The 24,005-nt window shown below is 35.6% G+C and overlaps 1 protein-coding gene across 3 annotated transcripts in view; it reads right to left on the bottom strand.

The window, feature by feature from the left end:
* Positions 1–24,005, bottom strand: part of CSMD3 (CUB and Sushi multiple domains 3) — a 1,469,470-nt gene that overhangs the window by 843,135 nt on the left and 602,330 nt on the right. For all 3 annotated transcript variants that reach the window (XM_070382828.1, XM_005887888.2, XM_005887887.2), the window contains one exon: positions 17,221–17,308. In XM_070382828.1, coding sequence (XP_070238929.1) covers positions 17,221–17,308 — 88 coding nt within the window. The remainder of the gene's footprint in view (positions 1–17,220; positions 17,309–24,005) is intronic.

The following is a 24,005-nucleotide window of genomic DNA, read 5'->3' on the forward strand; positions in this document are numbered from 1 at the left end:
ATTTCTGTCTTTTATGTGCCCATATTGCATGAAATGTTCCCTTGGTATCTCTAACTTTCTTGAAGGGATCTATAGTCTTTCCCATTCTATTATTTACCTCTATTTCTTTGCACTGAACACTGAGGAAGGCTTTCTTATTTCTCCCTGCTATTCTATGGAACTCTGTATTTAAATGGGTATATTTTTCCTTTTCTCCTTTGCTTTTCACTTCTCTTCTTTTCACAGCTATTTGTAAGGCCTCCTCAGACAGCCATTTTGCTTTTTTGCATTTCTTTTTCTTGGGGATGGTCTTGATCCCTGTCTCCTGTACAATGTCATGAATCTCTATCCATAGTTCACCAGGCACTCTGTCTATCAGATCTAGTCCCTTAAGTCTATTTCTCACTTCCACTGTATAATCCTAAGGGATTTGATGTAGGTCATACCTGAATGGTCTAGTGGTTTTCCCTACTTTCTTCAATTTAAGTCTGAATTTGGCAATAAGAAGTTCATGATCTGAACCACAGTTAGCTCCTAGTCTTGTTTTTGCTGACTCTATAGAGTTTCTCCATCTTTGGCTTCAAAGAATATAATCAATCGGATTTTGGTGTTGACCGTCTGGAGATGTCCACGTGAAGAGTCTTGTCTTGTGTTGTTGGAAGAGAGTGTTTGCTCTGTACAGTGTGTTCTCTCGGCAAAACTTTATTAGCCTTTGCTGTCCTTCATTCTGTACTCCAAGGCCAAATTTGCCTGTTACTCCAGTTGTTTCTTGACTTTTCTAGTATACTTATGTACTTTTATTCAATATACTTTTCTAGTATATAATATACTTTTCTAGTATATTGGTATAATAGACTCAAACATTTCATTCTCCTAGCATGGCAGTAATTTCTGAGATGGAGAAGTTTAGAGAAAAGGAAAAGAGGCATTTCAATTGAGAAATGTATTATTTGACAGTTAAGAACAGCTGCCCCGTCTCACTTTCCATAGATACATTATAGTTGCCCTTTTATTTTGCAGTGACCCTATAATTGCGGTGTCAGCTTTACTAGCTGCAGATCCTTCACCTTTTCATCTATGTACATACCATTATCATCTTAGTCTTAACAAAAATATGTATGATAATGTGTTTTTCAACTCAGACACTGCCAGAGCAGTCCTATGGACTACTTATTCACAGATAACTCGATTTTGGCATCTAAAACATCTCAAAATATGTCCAATATTGCCATATTTATTTATCAAGCATATTTTTATGGTGACATAATAGTTTACCTCAGATATGTCTGATTTTCCTTGACATCTTCACTTGGTTGTGTCATTTCTTCCCCTGGAATATTCTGTCTTAGCATTTTTGCTTGTGTCATCCTATGCATTCTTCAAGGACCCACTAGCAACCTCTTTCATAAAGCTTTTCCTGCTTCCACAATCTGTTACAATCTGGTAAACACCTCTAGCATTGTGCATATCTTCATTAGTGTACTTAAAATATTTTTCCTTGTCTTATATGACTTTTCTAAGTGTAAAATCCTTGAAATCAGAAATTCCAAGGATTATTAGTATGAATAATATTATTCATGCTTCTGTAAACATGATGAAGAGAGTTCAATATATAGTGAATTGAACTGCTTAAAATAGCAAACCTGGAGCTTCATCATTTTTCTGTTAATTTCTTTGATCACATGAATTTATAGCAGGACTTCAAACTCATCATAAAACTAAATGACAAATAAGGCAGCAGTTGGTAAAACAGAAATATTCTTGCATGCACAATACCAATATTTTTATAAGCAATGAGAAAATATATAAGAGAACCCTTGATAAATAAAGGCATATTATAGACTTGTTATATTTTAATTATAATTTTATGTTTCAGTCTCCAAGGTGAAATCCCCAGAGTTTGTGCTTTGAGATCTTAAAAGTTTTGTTTTTAATTTGAAATTCCTATGGAGCATAACAGGCTTTTAAATGGAGAAATGCTGCCAAAGAAATAATGAACCTGACAGCAGTTTCTGTGCTGAACAATAAATTAAAATTTTAAATCTTTTGAAATCATAAACAAATTCTGGGAAAGCTCAGCTTCAGATTCTTAGGTTTACATACACTTTCCTTCTCCAGGAAAGACCTTGTTTGTCTTTTTGAGAGCAAAAAGTAATGTTTGATCCAAATTTGAATTATAAAAACTCTTCTATATACCAAGAATGAAATAGCAGAGAATATTTTTTTCTTATTTGGTAATATTAAAACCAAAAGTGAGTTTTGGTTTTGGAAGTGAGAAATAGATTCCAGGAATTATTTCTGATAGGTAGAGTGCCTGAAGAACTATGGACAGAGACTCGTGACATTGTACAGGAGACAGGGATCAAGACCATCCCTGTGGAAAAGAAATGCAAAAAAGCAAAAAGTGAAGAACAACTTAAGAGTCTCCTGATGAAAGTGAAAGAGGAGAGTAAAAAAGTTGGATTAAAGCTCAACATTCAGAAAACTAAGATCATGGCATCTGGTCCCATCACTTCATGGCAAATAGATGGGGAAACAGTGGAAATGGTGGCTGACTTTATTTTGGGGGGTTCCAAAATCACTGCAGATGGTGACTGCAGCCATGAAATTAAAAGACGCTTACTCCTTGGAAAAAAAGTTATGACCAACCTAGACAGCATATTAAAAAACAGAGACGTTACTTTGGCAACAACAGTCCGACTAGTGAAGGCTATGGTTTTTCCAGTAGTCATGTATGAATGAGAGAACTGTAGTATAGAGAAAGCTGATTACCAAAGATTCTTTTGAACTGTGCTGTTGGAGAAGCCTCGAGAGTCCCTTGGACGCAAGGAGATCCAACCATTAGTCCATCCTAAAGGACATCAGTCCTGAGAGTTCATTGGAAGGACTCTATTGAAGCTGAAACTCCAGTACTTTGGCCACCTGCTGTGAAGAGTTGACTCATTTGAAAAGACCCTGATGCTGGGAAAGATTGAGGGCAGAAGGAGAATGGGACGACAGGGGATGAGCTGGTTGGATGGCACCACCGACTCAATGGACATGAGTTTGGGTAGGCTCCGGGAGTTGGTGATGGACAGGGAAGCCTGGTGTGCTATAGTTCATGAGGTCTCAAAGAGTCGGACATAACTAAGCAACTGAATTGAACTGAACTAAAAAATTAAACATCCCCCTGAAAAAAATCCATGGTGCCTGGTGCTGTAATTAATTGTTCCTACTTTCCTATCTTCCCCTCACTCCTGCCATGCACCTGAAAGCTTGTAATTACTACCAAGCTTTACGTCTGATTTGCTAGGAAATAGTGTTTCCAATTTAAAAAACTGGAAGCCACTCTACCTCCTAAATATTTTTTGTGCATTACAAAGAAAAAAATATTCCACTTGAAAATAATATAGGAATTGTTCTCCCTAGATCCCATGCCAATACATTCAGGGGCTGCCATTAGTTTAGCAATGGTGGTTGGCAAATCTTCAGAAACTGTCTTGGTAGAGTTTTTACTGGGTGAATAATAGAGAAAAACATTCTTAACAGATATGAAGCCAATAAACAAACGTTATTTTATATTTACCTGGGGCAGAGGCTGGTCCTTCAATTAAATAAACCAGTCTTGCTTCTGTATGTGGAGGTTGTGATTCATTGTGTATCTGACTCATAAAGGCTAATTTTCCTTTGAGATGACAGGGGCCCAGTAAAAGAGAGTTAACCTAAGCTCTGACCAAAGTGTATCACTTTGTAATGGTCTGATACAGTGTATCTTTTGACAGTGATTTTTATTCCTCTATGGACTTTCCCTTTTCTTATTCTTTGGGGTGCTTCTCATACCTTTTATATACGAATGACCATTGTTTCATACTTTTTAAACACAGAAAAGTTATTATTTTCCCTTCTGAAAAAGATTAATCTAAAAATATTGTATTTACTATTTTTGAATCGGTCCTGTTTGTAGCTGACACTGAAATTGAAAGACAATCTAATCCACTCCACTTTTAAAGAGCCCCCAACTCATATCTCTGCTTGATATTTTCTTTTTTCAAGATCCATGTTTTTACTAGTTACGCCTAGAAGAATCACTAGCAATTTCCTGAATGTACTGATGTTTATCATGCCTTTGCACAGTCCTTTTCATGCTTATACCTGGGAAATTTAGAAATACTAAATAGAAATCATATAACAAGGCATATTCATTATTCTCAATCTCAATAGGACTCTCAAAATTACTTAGCAAGGCAGTGTTTCTATATCAAACTTGATCTCCCACTATTGGTGATTACTATTTCCAGTTTTTTTCTCTCAAAGTTCCTCTCTATACATTCCCATCTCCTGTGAGATGGGAACGTGTGTGTGTGTGTGTGTGTGTGTGTGTGTGTGTGTGTGTGATATATACAGGGTCTTGCTTGATGCATCATTACCAAAGTAAAATTATTAATCATGAGCTCTCTCATTTTCCCATCACAAAACCTCGACCCATCTTTGGAATTGTGCTTATATTCTCCAAAAGAGTTATGTTCTTTCACTTATTTTTTCCCCTTATCATCAGTATTTTCCTCTCTACAGGAATATTTATATCAACCAATAAATATGCTCTGGTTTCTTGTGTCTCTAAAAAGGAAATCTCTTTTGACTTCCTAATGACTACAGAACTGACCCATTATTCTTCTGCTTTATGGAATTTGATGTTCCAAAGCTATTACCTGTCTGAACTATCAGGATAGGAACCCACCCAGTGTAAGAAGGTCCCACTTTCATTGATACCAGAAGAATTTTATGCCTCTATTCTACAGGAAAGGAAGAGCCTCAAACTCAGAGACAGCTTGATGAGCTATTTCAGGAAAATGAAGATCAGAGAGTCTAAATTATAGAATGTAAATTGGAGAAAAACACAGAATTCAGTAGAAAAGTGGTAAAATGAAGTTAAGGAGATGTGGAGAAACCAATCTCTTCTGCAGAGGAAGCAAATTGGCAGCCATTCTACCTAATCTGGTCTGAAGATATGTTTTGTTTTAAACACACATTGTTTTTTAAAATATGAGAGTAGACTTTTGAAAATCAAGAGATTTTTACATACACACACTCATAACAATCATCCACACATTTTTGTAATTCAGTTTTTAGATTTGCCACTAAAACCAATGTACCTTCCTTGCAACATCTGCTGGAACCTATTAACGTGTTCCCTTTAGGCAGAACAAGCTCTCTGGTTCACAGTGGTCACGCCTAGGCTTCTTCACTCATTCAGCTTTCTTGTTGTCGTTCTGTCACTAAGTTGTGTCTGATTGTTGCAACCTTATGGATTGTAGCATGTCAGACTCCTCATGTAGCTTACCTCTCTATTAAGGAAGGCTATAAAGAGTTGTGAGAGAAGGAACAGATTCAATTTGTGTTTTCAGTACTTTATGCTTTATACTTTAGATAAATAGATTGAAGGAAACAGAAGTTTTAGTTAAAAGGCCACTAAAGTCTGGATTTAAGATGGTAGGGACTTGGAATATGGTGATTGCAGTGAACTAGAATCTGTGACCTAAGTAAAAAATCTATGCTATTTCATGGTGTGATGAAATTTAAGAAGCTATTTTATCACTTTCAGGAGTGGCAAGATAAGTAAGTGTAAATGAAGCAAGAGAAAGAAGTCCGAGGAGGAGCTAAGATGGTGGAGGAGTAGGATGGGGAGAATACTTTCTCCCCCACAAATTCATCAAAAAAACATTTAAACATCGAGTAAATTCCACAAAACAACTTCTGAAAGCCGGCAGAGGACATCAGGCACCCAGAAAAGCAACCCAAGTCTTTGAAAGGGGAGAGAAGAAATACAGCTCCACTCACCAGAACACCGACACAAGCTTCCCTAACCAAGAAACTTTGACAAGCCACCTGTACAAACCCACACAGAGCAAGGAAACGCCACAATACAGAGAACTCCACAAACTGCCAGAATACAGAAAGGACACCCAAAACTCAGCAATTTAAACAAGATGAAGAGACAGAGGAATACCAGGCAAATAAAGGAACAGGATAAAAGCCCACCAAACCAAACCAAAGAGGAAGAGATAGGGAATCTACCTGATAAAGAATTCCAAACAATGATAGTGAAATTGATCCAAAATCTTGAAATCAAAATGGAATCACAGATAAATAGCTTGGAGACAAAGATTGAGAAGATGCAAGAAAGGTTTAACAAGGACCTAGAAGAAATAAAAGAGAGTCAATATAAAATGAATAATGCAATAAATGAAATTAAAAACACTCTGGAGGCAACAAATAGTAGAATAACAGAGGCAGAAGATAGGATTACTGAATTAGAAGATAGAATGGTAGAAATAAATGAATGAGAGAGGATAAAAGAAAAACGAATTAAAAGAAATGAGGACAATCTCAGAGACCTCCAGGACAATATTAAACGCTACAACATTCGAATCATAGGGGTCCCAGAAGAAGAAGACAAAAAGAAAGACCATGAGAAAATACTTGAGGAGATAATAGTGGAAAACTTCCCTAAAATGGGGAAGGAAATAATCACCCAAGTCCAAGAAACCCAGAGAGTCCCAAACAGGAAAAACCCAAGGCAAAACACCCCAAGACACATATTAATCAAATTAACAAAGATCAAACACAAAGAACAAATATTAAAAGCAGCAAGGGAAAAACAACAAATAACACACAAGGGAATTCCCATAAGGATAACAGCTGATCTTTCAATAGAAACTCTTCAAGCCAGGAGGGAATGGCAAGACATACTTAAAATGATGAAAGAAAATAACCTACAGCCCAGATTATTGTACCCAGCAAGGATCTCATTCAAATATGAAGGAGAAATCAAAAGCTTCTCAGACAAGCAAAAGCTGAGAGAATTCAGCACCACCAAACCAGCTCTCCAACAAATACTAAAGGATATTCTCTAGACAGGAAACACAAAGACAGTGTATAAACTCGAACCCAAAACACTAAAGTAAATGGCAACGGGATCATACTTATCAGTAATTACCTTAAGTGTAAATGGGTTGAATGCCCCAACCAAAAGACAAAGACTGTCTGAATGGATACAAAAACAAGATCCCTACATATGTTGTCTACAAGAGACCCATCTCAAAACAGGGGACACATACAGACTGAAAGTGAAGGGCTGGAAAAAGATTTTCCATGCAAATAGGGACCAAAAGAAAGCAGGAGTAGCAATACTTATATCAGATAAAATAGACTTTAAAACAAAGGCTGTAAAAAGAGACAAAGATGGTCACTACATAATGATCAAAGGATCAATCCAAGAAGAAGATATAACAATTATAAATATATATGCACCCAACACGGGAGCGCCGCAATATGTAAGACAAATGCTAACAAGTATGAAAGGAGAAATTAACAATAACACAATAATAGTGGGAGACTTTCATACCCCACTCACAGCTATGGATAGATCAACTAAACAGAAAATTAACAAGGAAACACAAACGTTAAATGATACAATAGACAAGTTAGACCTAATTGATATCTATAGGACATTTCATCCCAAAACAATGAATTTCACCTTTTTCTCAAGCGCACATGGAACCTTCTCCAGCATAGATCACATCCTGGGCCATAAATCTAGCCTTGGTAAATTCAAAAAAATAGAAACCATTCCAAGCATCTTTTCTGACCACAATGCAGTAAGATTAGATCTCAATTACAGGAGAAAAACTACTAAAAATTCCAACATATGGAGGATGAACAACACCCTGCTGAATAACCAACAAATCACAGAAGAAATCAAAAAAGAAATCAAAATTTACATAGAAACTAATGAAAATGAAAACACAACAACTCAAAACCTGTGGGACACTTTAAAAGCAGTCCTAAGGGGAAAGTTCATAGCAATACAGGCATACCTCAAGAAACAAGAAAAAAGTCAAATAAATAACCTAACCCTACACCTAAAGCAACTAGAAAAGGAAGAAATGAAGAACCCCAGGGTTAGTAGAAGGAAAGAAATCTTAAAAATTAGGGCAGAAATAAATGCAAAAGAAACAAAAGAGACCATAGCAAAAAACAACAAAGCCAAAAGCTGGTTCTTTGAAAGGATAAGTAAAATTGACAAACCATTAGCCAGACTCATCAAGAAACAAAGGGAGAAAAATCAAATCAATAAAATTAGAAATGAAAATGGAGAGATCACAACAGACAACACAGAAATACAAATGATCATAAGAGACTACTATCAACAATTATATGCTAATAAAATGGACAAAATGGAAGAAACGGACAAATTCTTAGAAAAGTAAAACTTTCCAAAACTGCACCAGGAAGAAATAGAAAATCTTAACAGACCCATCACAAGCACGGAAATTGAAACTGTAGTCAAAAATCTTCAAGCAAACAAAAGCCCAGGTCCAGATGGCTTCACAGCTGAATTCTACCAAAAATTTAGAGAAGAGCTAATACCTATCCTGCTCAAACTCTTCCAGAAAATTGCAGAGGAAGGTAAACTTCCAAACTCATTCTATGAGGCCACCATCACCCTAATACCAAAACCTGACAAAGATCCCACAAAAAAAGAAAACTACAGGCCAATATCACTGATGAACATAGATGCAAAAATCCTTAACAAAATTCTAGCAATCAGAATCCAACAACACATTAAAAAGATCATACACCAAGACCAAGTGGGCTTTATCCCAGGGATGCAAGGATTCTTCAATATCCACAAATCAATCAATGTTATACACCACATTAACAAATTGAAAAACAAAAACCATATGATTATCTCAATAGATGCAGAGAAAGCCTTTGACAAAATTCAACATCCATTTATGATAAGAACTCTCCAGAAAGCAGAATAGAAGGAACATACCTCAACATAATAAAAGCTATATATGACAAACCCACAGCAAACATTATCCTCAATGGGGAAAAATTGAAAGCATTTCCTCTAAAGTCAGGAACAAGACAAGGGTGCCCACTTTCACCATTACTATTCAACATAGTTTTGGAAGTTTTGGCCACAGCAATCAGAGCAGAAAAAGAAATAAAAGGAATCCAAATTGAAAAGAAGAAGTAAAACTCTCACTGTTTGCAGATGACATGATCCTTTACATAGAAAACCCTAAAGACTCCACCAGAAAATTACTAGAACTAATCAATGATTATAGTAAAGTTGCAGGATATAAAATCAACACACAGAAATCCCTTGCATTCCTATACACTAATAATGAGAAAACTGAAAGAGAAATTAAGGAAACAATTCCATTCACCATTGCAACGGAAAGAATAAATACTTAGGAATATATCTACCTAAAGAAACTAAAGACCTATATATAGAAAACTATAAAACACTGGTGAAAGAAATCAAAGAGGACACTAATAGATGGAGAAATATACCATGTTCATGGATTGGAAGAATCAATATAGTGAAAATGAGTATACTACCCAAAGCAATTTATAGACTCAATGCAATCCCTATCAAGCTACCAACAGTATTCTTCACAGAGCTAGAACAAATAATTTCACAATTCGTATGGAAATACAAAAAACCTCAAATAGCCAAAGCTATCCTGAGAAAGAAGAATGGAAATGGAGGAATCAACCTACCTGACTTCAGGCTCTATTACAAAGCCACAGTTATCAAGACAGTATGGTACTGGCACAAAGACAGAAATATTGATCAATGGAACAAAATAGAAAGCCCAGAGATAAATCCATGCACATATGGACACCTTATCTTTGACAAAGGAGGCAAGAATATACAATGGATTAAAGACAATCTCTTTAACAAGTGGTGCTGGGAAATCTGGTCAACCACTTGTAAAAGAATGAAACTAGAACACTTTCTAACACCTTACACAAAAATAAACTCAAAATGGATTAAAGATCTAAACATAAGACCAGAAACTATAAAACTCCTAGAGGAGAACATAGGCAAAACACTCTCCGACATACATCACAGCAGGATCCTCTATGACCCACCTCCCAGAATATTGGCAATAAAAGCAAAAATAAACAAATGGGACCTAATTAAACTTAAAAGCTTCTGCACATCAAAGGAAACTATTAGCAAGGTGAAAAGGCAGCCTTCAGAATAGGAGAAAATAATAGCAAATGAAGCAACGGACAAACAACTAATCTCAAAAATATACAAGCAACTCCTACAGCTCAACTCCAGAAAAATAAATGACCCAATCAAAAAATGGGCCAAAGAACTAAATAGACATTTCTCCAAAGAAGACATACAGATGGCTAACAAACACATGAAAAGATGCTCAACATCACTCATTATCAGAGACATGCAAATCAAAACCACAATCAGGTACCATTTCACGCCAGTCAGAATGGCTGCGATCCAAAAGTCTACAAGCAATAAATGCTGGAGAGGGTGTGGAGAAAAGGGAACTCTCTTACACTGTTGGTGGGAATACAAACTAGTACAGCCACTATGGAGAACAGTGTGGAGATTCCTTAAAAAACTGGAAATTAAACTGCCTTATGATCCAGCAATCTCACTGCTGGGCATACACACTGAGGAAACCAGAAGGGAAAGAGACACGTGTACCCCAATGTTCATTGCAGCACTGTTTATAATAGCTAGGACATGGAAGCAACCTAGATGCCCATCAGCAGATGAATGGATAAGAAAGCTGTGGTACATATACACAATGGAGTATTACTCAGCCATTAAAAAGAATACATTTGAATCAGTTCTAATGAGATGGATGAAACTGGAACCTATTATACAGAGTGAAGTAAGCCAGAAAGAAAAACACCAATACAGTATACTAACGCATATATATGGAATTTATAAAGATGGTAACAATAACCCTGTGTACAAGACAGCAAAAGAGACACCGATGTATAGATCAGTCTTATGGACTCTGTGGGAGAGGGAGAGGGTGGGGAGATTTGGGAGAATAGCATTGAAACATGTATAATATCATGTATGAAACGAGTCGCCAGTCCAGGTTCGATGCACGGTACTGGATGCTTGGGGCTGGTGCACTGGGACGACCCAGAGTGAGGGTAGGGGAGGGAGGAGGGAGGAGGGTTCAGAATGGGGAACGCGGGTATACCTGTGTCGGATTCATTTCGATATTTGGCAAAACTAATACAATATTGTAAAGTTTAAAAATAAAATAAAATTTAAAAAAAAGAGAGAGAAAGAAGTCCTTAAAAGGGGGTCCAGAATGTAGAATACAATTGAAAAATTGAAAATGATGAGGGCAGAAGACTGTTAAGTTCAACAACATGAAGGTTGTTGAGAAGAGTGATTTCATTGGAGTGACAGAGGTTGAGACAAATTGAGATAATCTAAAGAGTGAAGTAAAGAAGTACATAATGAATATATAAATATATAAATCGTCTCTGGACTTCATTTCTCTACACAACAGATTCTAATCACACTTTATCACATAACTCAACATTTGCCTCTGTGAACCTAATCTAGTTGCCAAAAATATCATAACTGTTCAGTCTCCAAAACATTTTTAAATATTCTTAAATTATAAGAGTATATCTTAGCCTGATTGTAAGCTCCTGGTTTCTGAACATCTATCAGGGAGCCAAAAAAAAGATTTCAAGATAATTTGATGATTTGAAATTTACTAAAAGGGAATTTGGCAATAAGGAGCTCATGATCTGAGCTACCATCAGCTACCAGTCTTGTTTTGGAGGAATGTAGAGAGTTTCTCCATCTTTGGCTGCAAAGAATATAATCAATATGATTTTGGTATTGACCATCTAGTGATGTCCATGTGTAGAGTTTTCTCTTGTGTCGTTGGAAGAGGGTGTTTGCTATGACCACTGCCTTCTCTTGGCAAAACTCTATTAGCCTTTGCCCTGCTTCATTCCATATTCCAAGGCCAAATTTGCCTGTTACTCAAGATGTTTCTTGACTTCCTACTTTTGCATTCCAGTCCCCTATATTGAAAAGGACATCTTTTTTTGGGTGTTAGTTCTAAAAGTCTTGTAGGTCTTCATAGAACCGTTCAACTTCAGCTTCTTCAGCATTACTTGTTGGGGCACAGACTTGGATTACTGTGATATTGAATGGTTTGCCTTGGAAACGAACAGAGATTGTTTTGTCGTTTTTGAGAGTGCATCCAAGTACTGCGTTTCAGACTATATTGTTGACCATAATGTCTACTCCATTTCTTCTATGGGATTCCTGCCTGCAGTATTAGATATAATGGTCATCTGAGTTAAACTCACCCATTCCACTCCATTTTAGTTCACTGATTCCTAGAATGTCCACGTTCACTCTTGCCATCTCCTGTTTGACCATTTCTAAAGGCAATGGCAACCCATTCCAGTACTCTTGCCTGGAAAATCCCATGGATGGAGGGGCCTGGTGGGCTGCAGTCCATGGGGTCGCTAGGAGTCGGACACGACTGAGCGACTTCACTTTCACCTTTCACTTTCATGCATTGGAGAAGGAAATGGCCAACCACTCCAGTGTTCTTGCCTGGAGAATCCCAGGGACAGGGGAGCCTGATGGGCTGCCATCTATGGGGTCGCACAGAGTCGGACACGACTGAAGCAACTTAGCAGCAGCAATTTGCCTTGATTCATGGACCTAACATTCCATGTTCCTATGCAATATTGCTCTTTACAGCATCAGACCTTGCTTCTATCACCAGTCACATCCACAACTGGGTATTGTTTTGCTTTGGCTCCATCCCTTCATTCTTTGTGGTGTTATTTCTCCACTGGACTCCAGTAGCATATTGGGCATCTACTGACCTCGGGAGTTCCTCTTTCAGTATCCTATCATTTTGCCTTTTCATACTATTTATGGGATTCTCAAGGCAAGAATACTGAAGTGGCTCAGATCATGAGCTCCTTATTGCCAAATTCAGACTTAAATTGAAGAAAGTAGGGAAAACCAGAAGATTATTCAGGTATGACCTAAATCAAATCTCTTATGATTATACAGTGGAAGTGAGAAATAGATTTAAGAGACTAGATCTGATAGAGTGCCTGATGAACTATGGACTGAGGTTCATGACACTGGACAGGAGACAGGATTAAGATCATCCCCATGGAAAAGAAAAGCAAAAAAGCAAAATGGCTGTCTGGGGAGGCCTTACAAATAGCTGTGAAAAGAAGAGAAGCGAAAAGCAAAGGAGAAAAGGACAGATATAAGCATTGAATGCAGAGTTCCAAATAGCAAGAAGAGATAAGAAAGCCTTCCTCAGTGATCAACGCAAAGAAATAGAGGAAAACAATAGAATGGGAAAGACTAGAGATCTCTTCAAGAAAATTAGAGATACTAAGGGAACATTTCATGCAAAGGGGGGCTCGATAAAGGACAGAAATGGTACGGACCTAACAGAAGCAAAAGATATTAAGAAGAGGTGGCAAGAATACACGGAAGAATTGTACAAAAAAGATCTTCATGACCAAGATAATCATGATGGTATGATCACTCACCTAGAGCCAGACATCCAGGAATGTGAAGTCAAGTGCGCCTTAGAAAGCATCACTACAAACGAAGCTAGTGGAGGTGATGGAATTCCAGTTGAGTTATTTCAAATCCTGAAAGATGATGCTGTGAAAGTGCTGCACTCAATATGCCAGCAAATTTGGAAAACTCAGCAGTGGCTACAGGACTGGAAAAGTTCAGTTTTCATTCAAATCCCAAAGAAAGGTAATGCCAAAGAATGCTCAAACTACCGCACAATTGCACTCATCTCTCACGCTAGTAAAGTAATGCTCAAAATTCTGCAAGCCAGGCTTCAGCAATACATGAACCGTGAACTTCCTGATGTTCAAGCTGGTTTTAGAAAAGGCAGAGGAACCAGAGATCAAATTGCCAACATTCGCTGGATCACCGAGAAAGCAAGAGAGTTCCAGAAAAACATCTATTTCTGCTTTATTGACTATGCCAAAGCCTTTGACTATGTGGATCACAATAAACTGTGGGAAATTCTGAAAGAGATGGGAATACCAGACCACCTGACCTGCCTCTTGAGAAATCTGTATTCAGGTCAGGAAGCAACAGTTAGAACTGGACATGGAACAACAGACTGGTTCCAAATAGGAAAAGGAGTACATCAGGGCTGTATATTGTCACCCTGCTTATTTAACTTGTACTCAGAGTGCATCATGAGAAACATGGGCTAGAAGAAGCACAAGCTGGATTCAAGATTGTTGGGAGAAATATCAATAACCTCAAATATGCAGATGACACCACCCTTATGATAGAAAGTGCAGAGGAACTAAAAAGCCTCTTGATGAAAGTGAAAGAGGAGAGTAAAAAGTTTGGCTTAAAGCTCAACATTCAGAAAACGAAGATCATGGCATTTGGTCCCATCACTTCATGGCAAATAGATGGGGAAACAGTGGAAACAGTGTCAGACTTTTTTGGGGGCTCCAAAATCACTGCAGATGGTGACTGCAGCCATGAAATTAAAAGATGCTTACTCCTTGGAAGGAAAGTTATGACCACCCTAGATAGCATATTCAAAAGCAGAGACATTACTTTGCCAACAAAGGTCTGTCTAGTCAAGACTATGGGTTTTCCAGTGGTCATGTATGGATGTGAGAGTTGGACTATGAAGAAAGCTGAGTGCCGAAGAATTGATGCTTTTGAACTGTGTTGTTGGAGAAGACTCTTGAGAGTCCCTTGGACTGCAAGGAGATCCAACCAGTCCATTCTAAAGGAGATCATCCCTGGATGTTCTTTCGAAGGAATGATGCTAGAGCTGAAACTCCAGTACTTTGGCCACCTCATGCGAAGAGTTGACTCATTGGAAAAGACTCTGATCCTGAGATGGATTGAGGGCGGGAGGAGAAGGGGATGACAGAGGATAAGATGGCTGGATGGCATCACCGACTCGATGGTCTGAGTTTGAGTGAACTCCAGGAGTTGGTGATGAACAGGGAGGTTTGGCATGCTACGATTCATGGGGTCACAAAGAGTTGGACACGACTGAGCAACTGAACTGAACTGAAAAGGTAATTTAACCCTCTATATTACTATTTCTAATAGTAATAAGCCTATTTATAATAAGCCGCATATTTTTGTAAAAAGTGAGACCAAATAGATACTAACTTCAAGAATAATTATTTCCATTTATCTTTTCATACTACAATAGCAGCTAGGATTAAATACTCATTCGTCTTAAGTTCGCTACCATGTTTGCATATCTCATGCAACATTCACCTCAATACTAGGAAACAGGTATTATCATTTTTAGAGCTGAGGAAAACATCCTCAGAGAAGACAATATATTGATGGTTGATTGTAAGAATGGGATCTGAATGAAGTTTGTTTGGTTTCAAAGCATAATTTAACACAGTAATTAAAGGGTCAGGATATAGAATCAGGAAGTAATGAGTTCAAATTCCAGTTACATAAAATTATTAGCTGGATAAGCAGACTTTCAGTTTTATTTGTAAGTGAAAATAAAAGTGTTAGTTGCTCAGTTGTGTCTGATTCTTCTTGATGCCATGGACTGTAACACTCTAGGCTTTTCTTTTCATGGAATTCTCCAGGCAAGAATACTGGAGTGGGTAGCCATTCCCTTTTCCAAGGGATCTTTCCAACCCAGGGATCGAACCTGGGTCTCCTGCATTGCAGGCAGATATTTTACCATCTGAGCCAAGGTGGAATAAAATAACAAACAGGTTACTATAGGTTTTATTATTATAGGGTTTTTATTAAATAAAGTATACATATACAAATACCAGGTATGTTGATGACATTTTACAGTCTATAAAATATCACTTTTAACTACTGAGATTGAGATTTAGTTGATTTTTAATATACTTAGGTTATTAAGCTCTAACTCTGACTGGATTCTGGGTCTTTTGAATTTCTTTTTAATGTGATTTTTCATACAATATTATCCATATTAATTATCAGGCTAGTTAAAGTTCTGCAATTTTTTTAGAAAATTACAAGTTTATTCATATTGAACTAATATTGTTTTCCCCTGCAAGAATATCAAAATATAACTTTAAGTCAAATGATCCATGGAGACAAAATATTCATAGGTTTTTATTATAAGAACTACATTTTTAGTCACGGGGAATTTCTTCAGAAGTCCTTTATACAAACAGAATAAAGAAGCAAAGAATGTAAATGTGTGGTATGTGAAACTATAACCATTATCATTTTAAAATTTAATATATCATGAATATTTTGTGAAAATAGTATTGTGAACTAAATTATCACTTAGTATTTTACAGGATTTTTGTATCTTTTATTTGTAAAATGTTACATTCAGAGGACTACTGAAAATTCAATATTTTTAAACAATATTGTGTCATAGTGTAAATTAATAGTTACCATATTATTAAGTGCACTATTCCTTTGACACATTTAACCATGAGTGCTCTGTGTGCTAAATCACTTCAGTCATGTCTGACTCTGCAACCTCAGGAACTATAGTCCACCAGTCTCTTCTGTCCATGGGATTCTCCAGTGAAGAATACTGGAGTGGATTACTGTGCCCTCCTCCAGGAGATCTTTCTGTACCAGGGATGGAACCCACGTATTTTTTTTTCCTGCACTGGCAGGCAGATTCTTTACCTCTAGCACCACCTGGGAAGCCTAGTCTACTATGTATATTTTCTGTGCTGTAAGTAAACTTGATTTCAATTTTTAAAATAAATACTAAATTTAAGATGGAGATAAACCTTATTCAAATTAAATTTTCTTTTAAATAAAATGTTTATAGAACATTTGCAGGAAGGTTTCACATGCAGTATCTCATTTGAAACATCATTCTATGTGATAAATTTGATTTACATGTTACAGAAGAGGAAACTCTGGCAGACAGGATTGAAAAACTTACTCAAGATCAGACAATTAATAAACATTAGAATATGAATTCAAACCTATGTATTTCAAATTGAATCTCATGATTTTCCACTTACTGTGCTGTGCTGTGCTTAGTTGCTTAGTTGTGTCCAACTTCTTGTGACCCCATTGACTGTAGCCTGCCAGGCTCCTCTGTCCATGATGGTTCTCCAGGCAAGATTACTGGAGTGGGTTGCCATCCCCTCCTCCAGGGAATCCTCCCAACCCAGGGATCCAACCGAGTTCTCCCACATAGCACATGACAATAAATTAATCATTTAAACTTAAAAAAGTTCCCTGATAAATTTGATGTTATTTAGTCACTTTAGTGAAATATTATTAATCATAACACTTCAGTGAAATCTAGCTGCCACACTTTTAAGTCACCACGTCTTCATCTCCATATTATTATACTTGAAATTTAAATTAAAATAAACTTTAACAAAGTTAATAATGAAATAAAAAATTTTAAATCATACCTAAAATCTGATCCAATTCTCTTCCCATTTTCTGGTTCTCCTGGATCTGGGCATAAATTGGAAGCTGTCTTAATACCTCCCTCATTTACTGAAACAACAGGAACACAAGAAAAGAAAGAATCAAAACATGTATGATTAGAAAATCAAAAGTGATATTCATTTCAAATTGTACATAAAATATATTCTTGTATTTTATTATTCTAATCACTATAATTTATACATGGAATGTTAAATATAATTTTATAAACCAATAATGAGAACAAAAATACTTTTTAATTTGTGGATATATAAAACATAATTTCCATGTTTCTATTCAATGACATACTACTTTGAATATTAACACATTAACAGTTAACACTTTTATTTTTAATTACTATCAAATTTTGAAATCTCTGTAATGCACTCCATAGGTATCATTGCCAGAGTTTCCATTAATTATTGGCAGCAGAGAAGTCACTACCAGTTATATCAGTGTCATCAGATACTTGTTATTTTTAAAGTTGCAACATAAAAATAAAGCCAATACAATATTGTAAAGTAAAAAATAATAATAATAATAAAAAATTAAAAAAACTTTATGGAAAAAGTTTAAGGATAATGGCAATTTTTAACTGGTATATAACAAGGAATTTATTCTGCCAATGTGAAAATAAAACTGTGATGCAAGTTATCAAGCATGTCGTTGAATTATGCTTTAATGCTGAAAATCAAATTAAGGGCTTTACCCTTTAACAAGTCCCATGACTATGTTTTATTGTACACTTTCAGCAGTTTCTTCAGAACACCCTATTGATAAATTATGTATTCATATTTTCAGTGAATGTGCTCACAGTAAATAAATAATTCCCTAAGAAATCTTTTTTTTTAATGGGAAGATTATTAAACCAGATGAAGTCTGAAATATCTGAGTGACACTGTTTCATGAACTCAATCTTATAGCAAATTGGAGAATAACTTCTATTTTGCTCTTCATCAACTTATCTGCTTTTTAAAGAAAAGAATAGGACCTGAGTAGAGACTCTAGAAATGAAAAAATCTAAACTTTGCTATGGTTCTTGTCCTACACTGTGAATTGGAATCACCTATAGAGTTTTTTTTTTTCTTCTTCTTTTATGAAAAAACAGATGCTTACTTTTCTGTCTAGATATTCTAATGCAGTGATTCTGGGTAGACACTGTGAACCAGTTGGTTTTGTTGTTGTTTTCTTGTTTGTTTTTAAAATAATCTTCTATGGGATTCTAATGAAGAGTCAATGTTTAAAAACACTGGATTCCTGCATCATTTAGCATGGATTGTCAACTTATTTAAATTGATTTATCAGATAGCAAGATAAGTATCTTGCTTATCAAGATAAGTATGACCAACAGTCATAACTCTGATAAAGCTGTCATATTTTCAACTAGATATGAAATTGTGTTTGCACTTTTATTCTATAAAAATTAATTTCTCAAATACCCTCACATATATTTTTATTGCTGCCAACTTAATTATAAATTCACTAATTCATACAATACATGTGATTTTTTTTCCCATTTTCTGGGTCTGCTGACTTGCTAATTTATTTTTACTTCTCTGGTTTTTGTTATTATGTTTTCTTTTGGCCACTCTTTTACTTTAGCTTATATCATATACAGAGGGCAAATTTAAAGGCACTGACCCACAATTCTCAATATACTGAATTTTCTTCATGACTTGAAAAATTCTCTCTTTGCTAAGGACTTGCAACCTAAGGTTGCATCTTCCCCCCCCACCCCCAAGCTCCTTCCTGATCCTTCAATGGCCTACTAGGTCCCTACCAAAAATCTCCTAATCATTTCATGTGCATGCTCAAATCTAATTTAATCCTTTTTTTTTCTATTATCATTCTCTTCCAATTCATCTTGAGTACTAGAAGAGAATTAAACTTTCTCAAACACAGCTTTCATTACTGTCCAAATATGCTATGATTCTAGATTTCTAAGCATATCTATTATATTTCCCAATAGCCACCAAGATACATCCATAACCCAAGTACAACAGATTCTTCATTCTTCTGCAATTAAGATACACCCGTAATCCAAGTCCAACAGACTCTTTATTATTATGCAAGTTTAATGGTTAGCCATGCTCCTTCTTTGTGCCTTCTTCAAGTCTTCATGTTTTCCTTTTCTTCCTCTTTAGCTATCAAAATTCTATATATAATGTTCAGGACTCAGCTCAAGTCCCACCTTTTGCAAAATACAATCTCTTATTTCTTTTCAGATTTTCTAATCCTCCCTGGTGGCTCAAACGATAAAGCGTCTCCCTACAATGAGGGAAACCCGGGTTCAATCCCTGGATTTGGAAGATCTCCTGGAGAAGGAAATGGCAACCCACGCCAATATTCTTGCCTGGAAAATTCCATGGACAGAGAAGCCTGGTAGGCTACAGTCCATGGGGTCGCAAAGAGTTGGACACGACTGAGAGACTTCACTTTCACTTTTACTTTCCTTTTTATATAACATGAACAATTTTATATTTAATTTTTAAATTATCTTATCATACTCTTTAATAGTTTCATATTCCTTTGTTATATATACAAATATATATTTGGTAAAGATAAGGAAAAACCTATCATTACTTTAATATTCCTACAGTACCCAGATGGGGTAAATGATTTCTCAGTGAATATTTCCTAGTAGTTTAATTAAAAACAATGTGTTATACACTGTTTACAATGAGTAGAATATTTTTTCTATGGGAAGCACTATCTTTCTTATCTCTGACTTTTGAAAATATTGTAGTATATGTCATTAAAATGTGACTTTTTAACATATGATAGAGATAAGAAAACGTAGTAGAATGATATAGGCTTCTTACATTAGTATATTAAATTTATAACACAAATTATATATAAGTATATAAATGGAATATATTTGAAAATAAAAAATAAATGTCTTATTTTTCCACTTTATCATCATTATTGCCTAGTTTCATATAAATTTAACAACAGCTGACACTTACATCATACTTACTATATGTCAGTAACTAATCTACACCTTTTGGAGAAGGCAATGGCACCCCACTCCAGTACTCTTGCTTGGAAAATCCCATGGGTGGAGGAGCCTGGTAGGCTGCAGTCCATGGGTCGCTAAGAGTCAGACACGACTGAGCAACTTCACTTTCACTTTTCACTTTCATGCATTGGAGAAGGAAATGGCAACCCACTCCAGTATTCTTGCCTAGAGAATCCCAGGACTGGGGGAGCCTGGTGGGCTGCCGTCTATGGGATCACACAGAGTCAGACATGACTGAAACGACTTAGCAGCAGCAGCAGCAGCAATCTACACCTTTTACATGTATCAACTCATTTAATTTTCGCAAGAATCTGAAAGGTGGCTACTATTATTATACATTTCTTACAGGTGAGGAAACTCAGATATAGAGAGGTTAAAACATATTTCTAAAGTCCTATTTCTACTTTCTGCCATGGTCTAGGTTTCAACCTTGGCAGACTGATTCAAGAAATTCTACTCTTAACCCTTGAGTACTCCATCCTATACAGAAAGTTCAGAAGGGCAAAATGGCATCAATAATTAAAATTCAAAACACTTTTCCAAATATTTTATTTTTCTTCCCTAGTGGCTCAGATAGTGAATAATGCAAAGCATATTTATAATTTTCACCATGTTCACTTAATTAATCCCAGTTCTTAAGATATAATTGTCAAATTACTTTTGTCTATTTGAAAAGTATCTTTCAAACTACTGTTTCTGGATATCTACAATAGGTGAAAAAGTTCCCAATTTAAAATGTGAAGAAAATAGGAAAGCTTCTGCATGATATATGCATTTAAGGTTTTTAAAGTATTTAAAACTAAAAAAATAAAATAAAATAAAAAGTATATCATCTATTTTTCTTATATTTAAGAGCATGCTAAGGTGATTCCCTGCCAGGCTCCTCTGTCCATGGGATTCTATAGAAAAGAATACTGGAGTGGGTTGCTATGCCCTCCTCAAGGGGATTTTCCTGACCCAGGGATGGAACCCATGTCTCTTATGTCTCATGCCTTGACAGGCGGGTCCTTTACCACTAGCACCACCTGGGAACACCTTTTAATAATCAAGTAGCATAAAAATGCTGGTTTATTTCTTATATCATATTTCTTATATTACCTCTCTCTTACATTACCTCTCCTGCATTAGCAGGTGAGTTCTTTACCACTAGCACCACCTGAGAAGCCCTTCTGATATTTAGATACTAGATAATTTTCTGTAGCTAGTGATGCCAAGACATTCAAATGAAGTTAGTATCCATTCAATCACCTACTTTCACTAAATAATGCCATTCAAACAATTGGACAAATATGTATCCCTTTTACGTCTTTCAATTTGAATAATAACTTGTAAAAAGAACATGCATGCTCTTTAAAAAATTAATTACATGGACAGGGCCCTGTCTCTTGAAAAGAGCATGACTATGGGAATATTCCTTTTGCTCTGATCTTAACGATAATAATAATACTGTTATTATTATCATTACTACTGCTACTACTAATACAATATGAATCCCTTTCCCCACATATCAGTGGGAAAAAAACAGAGAGGAGAGCAGAATTTTAAAATTTAAATTTAAAATTTTAAAATTTAAAGCAAAATTTTAAAAATTGGATGAATTGTCATTTCATGTTTAACATCAAAGTATGTTTGTTATATACGTATTTATAAAATATGCTATAGGAATCTTTTTGCACAATATTATACTATGTTTTAGCTTGAAAACACTATAAAATCAGTCAATATAAGAATGCTGCTGCTGCTGCTGTTAAGTCGCTTCAGTCGTGTCTTACTCTGTGTGACCCCATAGACGGCAGCCCACCAGGCGCCCCGGTCCCTGGGATTCTCCAGGCAAGAACACTGGAGTGGGTTGCCATTCCCTTCTCCAATGCATGAAAGTGAAAAGTCAAAGTGAAGTCGCTCAGTCGTGTCCGACTCTTTGCAACCCCATGGACTGCAGCCCATCAGGCTCCCCTATCCATGGGATTTTCCAGGCAAGTGTACTGGAGTGGGGTGCCATTGCCTTCTCCACAATATCAGAATAAAATACTATTATTATAAGCAAGTTTTCTGAACCATCCAATTTTATATGGGATATAATATTAAAAAAAGTGGGCAAGACTAAGTTCAATCAATTCAAATTTTTACATATAAAAATATTTTATTTTATACATTAAAAATAGTTTTTACTTTATTTGCAAATCTATTATCTTTGATAAATAACAAGATATAGATAGAGACTACATAGACTTCAGATACCAAAGTTGGAAAAATAATTTGAATTAGCCATTTAAACAATGAAATGCTTCCCATGAAAACTGTTGCAGTCTCCTAAATCTCTTATTAATTTACTCCTTAGTTAAAAATTAAAGGTGTTATTGTGGGAAGACACACTTTGAAAACGTCTGTAGTTCATGTCCTCTATAATTATGCTCATTTCTGGAAATGCTTGTGATAGAATTGTTTTTTCAAATAATATAAGCTTTATTATTTTTTTTCAAGTGAATGTTTAATGTCAGATAAAAATTGTCTTCTTTGAAAATTTGGTCCTGTTTTTAAATAAATGATTCAAAGAGATGAAAACCCAAACGCTTACTTGATAACAAGTATATAATAATGATAAAAAATTAAGGCATTATAAATTTCTCTGTGATCAATAATAGATAATATATATTTTAAACTATTAATAGTTACTAAACATTTAAGGAAAAATTATAGAAAAATAAAATGTAAAATTATATTTGTTTATTACTTTGTGACTATCAAAGAATTGACATAAATAATTTTGTCTTGTTGAAAATGGAAGTATTTATATTCAAAAATAAAAATAAGAAAGCTCAAGAGTATATTTTACCTCCTACATAAGCTGTAATGGATGAATGCAAAATTTATTTTAAAATTATGAAGTAAAACATTTTTTGCTTTATGAGTAATTTTCTTATTTTTGTTTCAATAATTGTATTCCCGACAATATAAAGGATTTTTTTAGTTAAAAAATTAAAAAAAATATATATATATTTAATTAGGGTTTATTTGTCTCCCCAGACACACTCATGTCTTAATCCCCTTTTGGTTCACCCTCATAATCACTCTACAAGAACAATGAAAATAATATGAATGTCCACTAAGGCAATGTACCAAGTATAAAGAGCTACATATATCTTTTTTTTTTTAACTAAATAAATTTGGCATGTAACATTGTTTAATGTTAAGGTATATAGCATGTTCGGAGAAGGCAATGGCACCCCACTCCAGTACTCTTGCCTGGAAAATCCCATGGGCAGAGGAGCCTGGCAGGCTGCAGTCCATGGGGTCGCTAAGAGTTGGACACGACTGAGCGACTTCCCTTTCAATTTTCACTTTCATGCATTGGAGAAGAAAATGGCAACCCACTCCAGTGTTCTTGCCTGGAGAATACCAGGGACGGGGGAGCCTGGTGGGCTGCCATCTATGGGGTCACTCAGAGTCAGACATGACTGAAGTGACTTAGCAGCATACAGCATGTTATTATGATACATGTAATATAATTGCAGGTGATATAGATTTACATACATCTTAATTCCTTGATAAATCTCAGATGTTCAGTAATAGCCTGATTTCCCCAGGACATGGAAAATTTTGAAGTATGAAGCATATAAAATAACATTTGTCTAGCCAAAATGAGGAAAAGGAAAAAAGTAATAGCTTATAATTCTCCTTAGTTTCCAAAATAAATATATTAGCCACACAAAATATTGAGGGAAAAGTAGTAAACAGAATTATTTAAGTCTG

This window comes from Bos mutus, chromosome 14, assembly GCF_027580195.1.
Source record: "Bos mutus isolate GX-2022 chromosome 14, NWIPB_WYAK_1.1, whole genome shotgun sequence".
Classification (NCBI taxonomy): domain Eukaryota; kingdom Metazoa; phylum Chordata; class Mammalia; order Artiodactyla; family Bovidae; genus Bos; species Bos mutus.